An 11,966-nucleotide genomic window follows, 5' to 3' on the forward strand; every position below is an offset into this window, starting at 1 on the left:
CTTTTGGTGTCTTTCCTCAACCTTGTCAGGAACCGGCACCCCCCCCCACCCCCGGTCAAATCTCCCAGTGCCCATAAACCTTGCTTAATTGCTTCCTTCTTGGGGGAAAAAAAATCAAAATAAAGAAGTGGTGGGGCTGGGGGTATGTTTCCAGGTTCCAGGGTGCGTGCAGCCCTAGCCCTGACTGGAAGAGGAGAGCAGGAAGGGCCAACTTAAAGACTTCCAGGCTCTTTCCCGAATTGGTGCAGGGGGTCTTTCAGCGTGGAAGTCCCTGGGTGGCGAGAGCTTCTGCCTCTCCTTCGCCCCTCTCGTCAGATTTGCCTGATGAGCAGGGGGTGGGGAAGCAGGTTCAGTCCCACTCCAGGTTGGGAGCAACCAGAGTGTATGCATGTGCTTGGGTGGGTTGGGGGCTGTGATGGAAGGTCCCAGAGCGGCCCCCTCCCCCAGCCTCTTCCCCAGAGAGCTTGGGGCAGCCGGCAGGCCTCACACTTGAGTCCTCAGCCAAGTCCAGCTGCTGCAGTTCAGTCTCTCAGTCCCATTCTGACCCCTTCCTGCCCCCCACTCAGGTTCCCCCACCTCCAGGGAGTGGGAATGTGCCTGAGATCACATTACATCTTCCCTATAAGGGGGTGGGGGTGGGGGGTTCGGCTTGGTGTCCAGGACCCTTGACTCCATCCAGCATGGGTGGGGGCAGCTGCAGACCCCAACCCAGGCTTGCCCGCTACAAGCCGAAAACGTTGGTCCCAGCCCCCTCACAGCTGTTCCAGCTCACAGTCCTGGGGAGGCCAGCTCAGGGGGCCCCTTTCCGGGGCGGCTAGGGACCTGACCTCTTCTACTCTGTGGCTGATTGGCCACAGGTGGGGGCTTGAGAGTGATGGGAACCCAGGGGCTCCTAAAGTTTCCCATTCCCCTCCCTCCCCACCCCCACCCCAGGCAGCCGGGGCCCGGGGCAAGAAGGGCCTGTGAGGCTGGGGTGGGGGCTAACTGGAGGGTTCCCTGTTTCCCCTCAGGTTCTCCACTGCCTCATCAGCTCAGGTGGATGGGGATGGGCAGGCCCTGGATACCACTGTTTTCTGGGGTTGGGAGTGTGGGAGGGGTGGGCCAGCCGGGAGGCTGCTTGTTGCCAAGAGAACACCAGGTTTGGGGGAGGGTCCACTCTGTGATTATTAGGGGAGCTGAGGTGGGGGGATGCTCACCAGCCACATCCTGGGCTCCTGGCCCTGGGCACCATAGCGGCCCCTCCTGTGTGTGTTCTCGTAGTGGTCATTTCGGGGCGTGGGGATGCCTGCAGCCAGGCGTGGAAGCTCCTGAAGTGTCTTACTTCTAAATGGTACTGTGTTTGGCAGGCTACCTTAACAATCAGGCGGCACCTTGCTACTTACAAAGCATCCTCATCTGTAAGTTCATTGCTGGTTCCCAACAGCCCCAGGGAGTAGGAATTCCCCCCATTTCCAGATGAGAAGGCCTGTGCCTGGAAGAGGGAAGTGACTTGTCTAGACTCAGCTCACAGGGGGTAGAGCTTGCTCTGTGCCATTCTTTCCATGCCATCCTGCTACCTTGGAATCTAGGAGAGAGAGGAATTCAAGGTGGGGTTTGGAAAAAGGTGCCGGCTCCCTGTTCCTGGGTTCCCCTCTTACCTCACAGGTGTGTGCGCATCTGTCCTTGTGACTCAGGCCCTGCCTGTGTGGGATGAGCAGTGCCCTGGCTTCCTTGTTCGATTTTGCTAGGTCTGCCTGCTTGGGTGACCTGAACTAGAGGTAGTCAGCTCACTGCCTGGCACTCTCCCTCCCAAGCTCTGAACAGCACCTTTGGTTCCTCTCTAGGCCAGGAACCTCACTTCCTCTCAGGGATCCCACAGAAAGCAGACAACAAGAAAAGGGGTGTTAGGCCCCCCAGTGGACCCAAGTATGAGCCTGGTGGGGCAGAGGGGAGGGCAGAGTTCAGTGTATGTGGGGAGGGTGACTTCCTCTGGGACTCTCCTGGCTTCCCTGTCTCCGACAGTGCTGTGTGTGTGTGTGTGTGTGTGTGTGTGTGCCAGGACCCAGCTGCTGTTCCTGCCCACCCACGCCTGGGCGGGCACTGCTGGGACACGCCAGGCCTGCTCCTGCCGCCTCGGGGGCTGGGTGGAGCTGGGCGAATGAAAGAGGAGCCTTTAATTTGGGGGCTCCCCACCCTTGCTGGGATGAGAGCAGACTCGAGCTCTGGCTTGGGGTCTGTCCTCCACTCGTCCTGCCACTCCGTGGGTGCAGGTGCAGTGCCACCAGGGTCCCCGAGTCAAGGCCATGGCTGGAGTCTTCTGCCAAGCTTGGCCCGGCACGGCCTGGGACCGGGCTGTCCCTTCAGCCGCTCTCTGACCACAGGTTCCCAGAGCCTGTGGGAAGGGCGAGAGGGAAGCAAGTGTGGGCACCTTTCTGGGCATGACCCCTACAGCTGCAAGCTGGCCCCCCTGCAGATTGTAGGTGTTTGGGCGGAGAGGGGCTCAGCTGGACGCCAGAAGCAGGCGGGCAGTTGGCCTCTGACTGGGCTACTGCCCCAGACCCTTCAGGCTTCTTGTGTCCCAGGATTCTTACTAGCAGTCATGGTGGCACTTCTCGACTCAGTAGAAAGGCTGAGGGAGAGACTTGGGCTAGGGTGGAAGGGAAGAGGCAGGCCATAAGAAGGAGCTGGAATGCTCCGGCTGCTGCGGTTGCCGCAAGTCCCTTTACTCCCTGGGGTGGCTCACTGGGGTCCTGGGGCTATCAGAGGCTAAGGAGGGAAGGCCTCAGGGGTTACCATGGCGACCTGCTTCAGGCTTCCTGCTGGGCCTTGTCAATCCCCTTATTTTCCAGAAAAGGGCTTTGTCTGGGGGTGGCCCCAGGCAAGAAAGCTTGGCTTCATAATGGGGGAGTGGTAGTTTTTGAAAAGTGGGGGATAAAGAGTTTAACTTGGGGACAATCTCTTCCTCCTCCTCTCTTGCCCCTACTCCTAACCTGACATGTATGAGGGAAGACCTACCTGCAGGGTCCCCCCTGTATAGTACGACCAGTGTTGTACCTGGCTTCAGGCTTCACTCTCACTGGCTACACACCTGCCCCTTCTGTCCCCTTGCCACTTTCCTGGGCTTCTCATAGGCCAAGAAGCAGTTCTCCTGATGTTGGAGAAGATGCTGAGGAGGCACCATTATGGGGGATCAGGGTCAGGGGAGGCAGGTCTCATCAGGCTCCTCTCCCTTCTGCACTTTAGGGGAAGGTGAGTTTCCCTCTGCCAGCTGCTATGCAAATGAACTGATGAATATTTATGAAGTCATCGCCGAGGTTGAAGAGAGGCTGAGGGGTGTTAGGGGCAATAGTCCTCTTTTCTTCCCCCTCCTCCATCCACTGTGTAGACATATGTTTTCTGGATGTCTCTGGATTCAAGGTAGAGCCCCCAGTAGCTGGAAGCCCTGTGTTTCAGTTCCGGAGCTCCAGAGCCTGAGTGGCCGTAGATGTGCTCAGAACAGCCAAGCCTCCCCGGTGAGGAAGCCCGGGCCGAGTGGTTCGAGGGGTGAGCTGGCCTGTGCCCCTTCGCATGCCCTCTGTGTACCCTGCCGTCCCCTCCAGGGAGGGTCTCGTTGAAGTGCAGCTGTGCAAGGATTCAGCCAAGGCTTCTTAGACCCCTAGGGGTTAACGTCCTGGGTGAGGGTAGCCTCCTCCAGTTGGCTTTGAGCACCTCTCTTCCATAGGAAATGTTCTCTGATCCCTCCCTCCCTCACATGAGGGGCCTGGACTCAGTGGGTCTCGAAGGTTCCTCTGGCTCTAAGAAGTTATAAGTCATCTAATCCTGCTGTCTGGGTGGACCCAGTGTGAGGCTGGGGAAGTGAAAACTGCCTTGGGAATCATGGGGGGCATGGGGTGAGGGTGTTCGCTCTCAAATGTTTGTAGGGACCTTCATCCCATGGCCCTCTGGAGTGCAGTAAAGCTAGGTACTAAGGGAAAGACCCTCTTGTGGTTTTTACCCTCCTGTACAGAAAGATGGCAGGTCTCAGCTTGTTGAAGCCTCATTTAACATGGAGGGAGGGCTGCCTTTCTTCATCTACTTGGTCTAGACTCACCTCCTGGGGTATCATTTGCCTCCCTCGAGTGAGGGCCCTGAGCTCCCGGTAGGCTCTTGTACCTTGTGGTCCCCAGTGCGCAACGGGCCCCCGGGAAGTGGAGCCATGCTCTTCTGCTGTCAGCTCTGTTCTCCTGAAGCACTGCTTTCAACCCTTCGTTGTCCTTGCTAGAAGGTCTTTCCCCAGTGGGACGAAAGCCACCCTGCTTGTTGAGGCCTTTTGGTCCGGCCCCAGCTGAGCTTTTCCACCTCTTCTTCTGCTTCTCTCTACCAGTTTTGGGGCCAGTCACTGGCCTGGGGTTTGTGTTCCAGCCACTCCTGTCCACTCTTGCTCTGTGTTAACTTCTTATCCGCCGCCCCCCGGGACTCACTTTCATTCTGCTCCTTCTGAGGAACCATCTCCTGTCAGATGAATTCTCTCCTTCCTCTCACGGCCTCCAGCCCTTGCGGCTTGAACCACCGTCCTCCCACATAACCTACAGATAGCCTGGTACTGTCTGTTGCTAAAGCACGGACCATTTTTACTTTTCTGACCCACAGCAGACAGTAAAATCCTCGAGGATGGGGCCATAGCTTCTCTTCCTAGCCAGCCACCTCCCCGCCCCCGCCAAAACCCCCCAAGACTGGCCTCGTAGGTACTTGCTGTTAGTGTCTTGCCTCTTTGGCAGACTAGACTGTTTCTAAGTGAGAGTCAAACATGGGGAGTGCCTACTGCGCGCTAGGCACTCTGCATGTGCCATTGCACCCCGTCCCCAATCCCGGGGGCGCAGGGCTCTTACCACTGCCTGTTTGTAAGTGAGGCAACTGAGACTCAGGGAGATCAGGCAGCTCATCCAAGGTCACGGAGCTAGGAAGGGCCGTGTCTGTCTGGTTCCAAAGTCTGTCTGCTTTCTCCTTCCTCCGTGCTATTGCCTTGCTCCTGGCTCCAGCCTGCGCAGGCTCAGAAATGGCCAAGATAGCAGCACTGTTTTACTGTGTGCCTAGGTAAGGACAGAGTGATATGAATAGATGGGCTTGGGCAGCTGCCCTCCCTCTGCTATTCCCTGTGTCTGGCCTTCAAGATTAGAAGATGAACCTGGCTCAGAAGGCATTTGCCCGTCTCCCTCAGGATCTGGAACAGAGGCAGATGTGGAGGTGGGAGGATTAGAACACAGATGTGTGAGGTTCCTGGGGCCCTGTCTTACATGATCTGTTGTCCGTGTTTGGGCCCCTTCTCCCCTCCCTCTGCTCTTTTTAGGACTGAGCCTGGTCAAGTTTAGGGACTCAGGTTCTCACGTTATGGGGGTTGGATGGGTCCCCCCTCTAAGACACTGTGCTGTGGGTGTGGGGAGTGGGGAGAGCCGTGTGGAGTCGCAGCTGGCCAGAGACTGTGTCCATTACCCCTTGGTTCCAGGCGATGCCTATTCCTATCTCCCCATCCTGCCCAAGATTAGCAAGGATGGGAGAGAAGGCTTGGGTCCCAGATAGGTTGAGCTTCCCCAGTTGTAGCCTGGGAGCCACAGGGGTGGTGGCTAAGGCATGTGTGGGCTTGGTGTGTGTGTATGTGCGCACGCGCACCATGTATTTGGGTGCAGGTGTGCACACACACACACGCATGTGTGCTGGGGAGATGGCAGCAGTGGCTCTGAAGGAACGTGAGTGTGATGGGGGTGGGAGGAGAACAGGGCTGCCACCTCCAGGCAGCCCAAGCCTGACACCATTGGCCACGTCAGCCCGCCTGCGGAAATGCCACATTAGGACAACGGGCTCCCCCAGCTAGGCAGTGCCCCACCCTGCCGAGCAGTCAAAGCCTGGCAGCGTTGCCCATGGGCCACCCCTTCCACGCCCTGCTGGCAGTGTGATCGGCTCTCCTCAGCGCCAGCCTGAGGATGGAGGAAGGACAGAATGCCTGTCCTTGCCATCTGCCCCCAGTAGGCTCAGCCTGTGGCCCTCATCGCGTGCGCCCCTGATCCGGGGGATGGCCCAGGACGCCCGCCCCCGAGGCTGACCGTGTCTTCCGTCCTGGGCAGGTTCCTGCGTGGGAAGGGCCTGGTGATCTACCCGAAGATCGGCGACAAGCTGGACATCATCTGCCCCCGAGCAGAAGCAGGGCGGCCCTACGAGTACTACAAGCTATACCTGGTGCGGCCTGAGCAGGCGGCCGCTTGCAGCACTGTGCTGGACCCCAACGTGCTGGTCACCTGCAATCGGCCGGAGCACGAGATCCGCTTCACCATTAAGTTCCAGGAGTTCAGCCCCAACTACATGGGCCTGGAGTTTAAGAAGCACCACGATTACTACATTACCTGTGAGTCCCTTCCCATCGTAGGGCTCTCTCTTATCTGGTAGCAGCAGGAGCTTCTAAGTAGTACGCTGACACCGCACACGGCCTGTCCTGATCCGGTCCCCTCTGAAGACTGGCATGCTCTCTTTCCAGCCTGGCCTGGGATTTCTGGCCCTAACGTTCGCCAAGGGGCTGGCTGCCCGCTCACCTTGGCTCTAGGAGTTGGGTGGGAGGAGACTCCAATTCGCGGTGCCCTCTCTCATTTTCTTGGCCTACCTCGGGTCTAATCTCGGGAATGGCAGAGTTGGCAGAACCCTTTGGCCTCAGCTGGCTGTTGGGCCTTTCTCTTTGTGGGAAACTGGCCCCAAGAGGTGAAGGAACTTCCAGCCCCATGTCACTCGGGGAGCCGGGAATAGCACTGGGACTGCAGCCCACTTTACCTGACTGGCTTCCTTCCAGTCTGTATAGGAGCCTCCCCCATGATTCCACTTCTAATTGTTTGGCCTCTGAGCAGCATCGCCCAGAGAGAAGATACCTCAGTGTCCACTGAGAAAGAAGGGCTAAGGCCCGGTCATGATAAGGGAGCGGCCCCCTTGGGGGAAGCGCTAGTTTCCGACGTGGGCTGGGCCCGGCCGGCTACTCTCTTCCCAGCACGAGGGAGCCGCCAAGCGGAAAGGTTTGCAGGTAGGCGGGAGCTGCTTGTCACCCCCTCGCCCCAGCTCCCAGGTCTGTTCCTACGGGCTGAGACAGCACTAGGATGTCTAGGTAGTGTGGGCAGACCTGTCTCTCCCCCTGATTTCTCTGGCCTCTTGCTATACAGCTACATCCAATGGGAGCCTGGAGGGCCTGGAAAACCGGGAGGGAGGCGTGTGCCGCACACGCACCATGAAGATCGTCATGAAGGTTGGGCAAGGTGAGTGCCCGGTGTGGGGGCTCCCCAGTTGAGCCTTTGCAACAGATGTCCCTGGCTGGGTATGGCTGCGCTTGGGAGTAGGGGAGGGGCAAGAGGGTCAGAGTGTCTGGGGTCTGACTTACAGGTCACTGTTGGCTCGTGCTAGATGACTGAGGCACCTATGCTCGTGGGCTCCCCCGCTCACCTGTCCTCTCCCCGCCCCCAGACCCCAATGCTGTGACACCTGAGCAGCTGACCACCAGCCGGCCCAGCAAGGAGGCAGGCAACACCATCAAGATGGCCACGCAGGCCCCCAGCGGCCGGGGCTCCCTGGGTGACTCCGATGGCAAGCATGGTGAGTGCTATAGGTGTCTCCCGAAGGGCGGAAGCCATTGGCATCCTTTGGCCTGGTGGGGAAACGGAGGCCCAGGGCAGAGACCTAAGCAGGTATAAGGCCAGGCGGCCTGCTCCTTTTCTGGGCTCTAGCACAGGTGGGTGCCCCCCCAAGCCAGCTTCCGCTGACCCCGGCTCCTTGCCAGCACTCGCTGCCTTTTCAGGCCCTGGTCTCTGAAGGGCGGCGGCACAGGGCCCAGCCTGAAGCGGGCAGCGTGTCCCTGGGACCTGTGGCCGACCTCGTCTCCCTCCCTCCTCTGTCCTCAGAGACTGTGAACCAGGAAGAGAAAAGTGGCCCAGGGGCAAGCGGAGGTGGCAGTGGGGACCCCGACAGCTTCTTCAACTCCAAGGTGGCGTTGTTCGCGGCTGTCGGCGCTGGCTGTGTCATCTTCCTGCTCATCATCATCTTCCTGACAGTTCTGCTGCTCAAGCTGCGCAAGCGGCACCGGAAGCACACCCAGCAGCGGGCGCCCGCCCTCTCGCTCAGTACCCTGGCCAGTCCCAAGGGGGGCAGTGGCACGGCGGGCACCGAGCCCAGCGACATCATCATCCCCTTACGGACTACAGAGAACAACTACTGCCCCCACTACGAGAAGGTGAGTGGGGACTACGGGCACCCCGTCTACATCGTCCAGGAGATGCCGCCCCAGAGCCCAGCGAACATCTACTACAAGGTCTGAGGGCCCAGCGCGGCCTCGGGCCCCCGAGGGACAGTCGGCCAGGACTGCACCTCTCCTTTCTCCCCTACGCTCCCTCCCCTGACCAGCTGTGCCCACCTTTGTATTTAGTTTTGTAGTTTCTTGGCTTTTATAACCCCCCTTTTGCCCTGCCCCCTGGGCTTCGGAGGGGGTGCTTGTGCCCCCAGCCCCCATGCTCTTGTGCCTTCCCCCTCTGGCCAGGCCTCTGGGCTCTGCAGGGGCGCCCCTTCTTGGAGGGCAGGGTTGGACGCTGATGGACAGCAGGCAGGAAGATGCTCCCCTGGCCCTGCCCCCCTCCCCCCTCCCCCCTCCCCCCCCCCCAGGACTGTTTGTCCGCTATCATCACTGTTTTTAATGTTTTTGTGTTCATTTTTTAGCTGTCACCTCATTTTCATCTGTTTTTTAAAGAAAAATGGAAAAATGTAAAAGGCAGCCCCTCCTTCGGCTTTCTGAGCCTGGCCTAGCCCGGTTTAAGGGAACTGGGGCAGGATGTGGCCAGCCAGGAAGCATAGGATGGCATTTCTTTTATAAACGCCTTGGTATTTGGGGGAGGGGTGGCAGGCCAGAGCTGTTCCTGCCCAGGAGGGAAGACGGGAGGGCCGTTGGGCAAAGTGTCTCGCCCTGCCCTCCTGACCCTCCTTCTACAAAGCTGATCTTGGCAATGGGGTAGTGGCTGCCACCCTTCCACCAAACAAACAGAAAAAAAAAAAATCTCTTCCTTGTGGGATTCTTGGGCATCTCCTGCCTCCCTCACTCTCACGGTAATTAACGTCTTAATTGGCTGTTGCCTGGGGAACAGGAGAGCTGCTGCAGGCAGATGACCTCATGGGGGTGGAGGGAGGTGAGGTGCCCAGGTGGCTATTTGCCCTGCAGAGCTGGGAGTTGCCCCTCCCCCTCCCCGCCCTGTTCTCTCCTCACCTTTGGCATCCTTTGGCCTGGTGGGGAAACGGAGGCCCAGGGCAGAGACCTAAGCGGGTATAAGGCCAGGCGGCCTGCTCCTTTTCTGGGCTCTAGCACAGGTGGGTGCCCCCTCAACCCAGCTTCCGCTGGCCCCTCCAGTCTTGGGCCGGGGCCTGGAAAGAGGAAGAGGCTGCCCAGGGCTGGGCCAGCACGCCGTGCACTTTGACCCCGGCTCCTTGCCAGCACGGCTGCGTACAGACGGCCACTTGAGTGTGCTTTGCAGGCGCTCCCAGAGTGGCCGTGGAAGGAGCTGGGCCTTTATGCCCCCCACCTCCACACTGGCTCCTGGCCCGCTGCCCACCCCAGTGCCAGGTGGGAGAGGGAGCCAAACAGCCAGCCCCTTCCAGGTGGCAGTCGGAAGGGTTTTTTGGTTTTGTTTCTGTTGCCATTTGTGTAAATACTAGTCTTTTTTGGAAGAAATAATGTAAAGATGTTTTGTATAAACTCTGAATTATTTTCTTGTTGCTTTTTTCTTAGAAAAAAAAATGAGAACTAAAAAAAAAATTAACCACATGGAGAAATGGGTGTAAAATGGTGTCATGATGTTGGGGAATGAGGTGTGAGTATGTGTGTGAGAGAGAGAGAGAGAGAGAGAGAGAGAGAGAGAGAGAGAGATTTCCTGTGCCCAAATCACTGAAGATCTGGGCAAGTATGGGAAGAGGGTGGCTTTCCTAGTGGAGCAAGATGTTTCTGGGTGTTCTATGCCTGTCCTCTTCTCTCCCCCCGCCCCCAAGTGCCTCTGCTCTCTTGTTCTGCTGGAGCCTGTGACCCTTTCTCCCTGCCCATCTTGTCACCTCAGTGGCACAGGCCATGAGCATCTGCCCAGTCTGCCATCAGGCTCTGCTAGAGAGAGTTGATGGGGGAGGGGGTGTTCCCATGGGGCCCTGGGTGTGTCCGCCAGCACTGCCACCACCTGGCTGGAGCTACGTCTGGGACCTGCTGGCAGGCCCGGCCCTGCCCTGCCTCAAGACACCTAAAGGTGGATAGAAATAACTTTCCGAGAGCTGGGCCTCAGCTGTGGCCCACTGGGTACTGCGGTTGCCTCAGGCCGCCCAGTTCACTTCTTAGCCTCTCTTGTCTTCAGAGGTGGGCCACACCAGAGTCCTCACCAGGGCATACTTAGGGGCTTCTGGCTGGCAGGCGAAGCCCTAGAGCTAGGCAGCCGTGAGCAGCCGTGAGCACTCGGTCTCCCTCCCACAGGCCGATGGTCCAGGAGGGTGGCAGGGGGCCCTGAAGAGGGTCTGGCCTCAATCCCACAACAGAGAGGCAGACTGGCAAGGGCCCGGGGCCTTCCTGCTCCTGTCTGGGGGTGGGGAGCTCCCTGTAGAGACGGCCAAGGCAGATGTCAGGAGAGGAGGCGAATGAGATCCCAGTAGCTAGAAATGGGTAAGAAGGCACTAGAGGAAAGAAGGAGGAGGAAGGAAGGGGAGGGCTAGCTAGTGATCCAGAGCAGGAAGCTTCAGAGAACCAGCCAAGGGGCAGGCAGGGCTGTAGGGAAGTGGGAAGCGCTGGGAGAAGGAAGGGGGAGGAGAGCCACGGGACCTGTAGGGTGAAGGGAAGGGAGGCTGGGCTGGAGCAGGGCTGGAGCAGGGCTGGGCCCGGCTGGGGTGCTCCTGGAGCCAGCTGGGGCAGAGGCTGTTTATTTGGTTTCTCATTAACCAAAGGAAGTGCCTGGATCAGATGGGGCCTCTGCTACTTGACTGCCTGCCCAGAGTGGGGCCCCCAGCCTGGGTCGGGGGGTCTTTAACCAGGGCTGATTCAGGCCAGGTTGATGTCTCTAACTGAGGTGGAGCCTGACCCGGGTTGGGTGAGCCCTTCATGCACTTCTGCAACTCAGTGTCCTTGGGTGGTCCCCCGCCCAGCCCATGACATCAGCTGCCCTCACCCTACCGGTGGGGGGGTCGAGATCCTGGGGGCCCCTTGGGGGTAGCTATGGGGGTGTGAAGTAAAATCTGCGGGAGAGAGCAGGGGAAAGTGTGGGGCCATCTCTCCAACAGCCCAGATCTGGGACTGGCCGTTCCCACTTGCCCTGGCCCGGGTGCCGCGGCTAGTGCTGGTTTGGGCTCAGTGCCCAAGCTGGGCTGGCCCCACAGTGGTGCTCAGTAGCTCCCTGTGGCAGAGTGTCCTTCGCTTGGACAGTGCCTGCCGCTTGCTTCAAACACTTACCTTACGCACATTGTTGTCACGGCGTCTCATAAACCTTCCTGTGAGGGTGGACGGTGGGCAATCATTTGCCTCATATTTGAGATGAGGAAGCTGAGACCCTATCAGGGGCAGTGACTTGCCCCAGGAACACATAGCAAGGGATCCAGAGCACTAGGATTGGAGCCCAGGCCTTTTTCTACGCCGTGAGCAAATGGAAGTTCCTTGAAGGTGATTCTCCTTCTCCCCACCCCCTTGCCCCTTGCCCTGTCTCCCGTGAGACCGAGCAAGCGTGCTTCCTTAGGGACCTTCAAGAACAGGAGGCCTCCCCAACCCTGCCTTCCCACCGGTGTGGGTCAGAGAGAGACCAAGCTGAGCTAGGTGGAGGCAGGAGGTGTGAGCCTCCCGTGGTAGGGCCCAGACCAGCCCCACCCTCAGCTCTCCTTCCTGTCCCAGCTGGGCCCAAGCTCCCGGTGAGTCAGGGATAGAGGATGCTTTCCAGGTGAGGGTGCGGCTGCCTGGCTTCCTCTGCAGGCTGAGCCCAGATCAC

The 11,966-nt window shown here is 58.9% G+C and overlaps 1 protein-coding gene across 2 annotated transcripts in view; it reads left to right on the top strand.

Moving 5' to 3' along the window:
* EFNB1 (ephrin B1) overlaps window positions 1-8,629 on the top strand; it is an 11,820-nt gene extending 3,191 nt beyond the window's left edge. Inside the window, exons 1-5 of one of the 2 annotated variants that reach the window (XM_035028682.1) lie at window positions 5,179-5,202; window positions 6,078-6,355; window positions 7,152-7,244; window positions 7,450-7,578; window positions 7,884-8,629. In XM_035028682.1, coding sequence (XP_034884573.1) covers window positions 5,195-5,202; window positions 6,078-6,355; window positions 7,152-7,244; window positions 7,450-7,578; window positions 7,884-8,296 — 921 coding nt within the window. In that variant the 5' untranslated portion in view covers window positions 5,179-5,194 and the 3' untranslated portion in view covers window positions 8,297-8,629. Of the gene's footprint in view, window positions 1-5,178; window positions 5,203-6,077; window positions 6,356-7,151; window positions 7,245-7,449; window positions 7,579-7,883 lie in introns of those variants that run through there. The other variant, XM_035028681.1, reaches the window with a different exon arrangement.
* Window positions 8,630-11,966: the final 3,337 nt, after the last annotated feature.

This window comes from Mirounga leonina, unplaced genomic scaffold, assembly GCF_011800145.1.
Source record: "Mirounga leonina isolate KUSES-001 unplaced genomic scaffold, KU_Mleo_1.0 Mir_204, whole genome shotgun sequence".
Taxonomy (NCBI): domain Eukaryota; kingdom Metazoa; phylum Chordata; class Mammalia; order Carnivora; family Phocidae; genus Mirounga; species Mirounga leonina.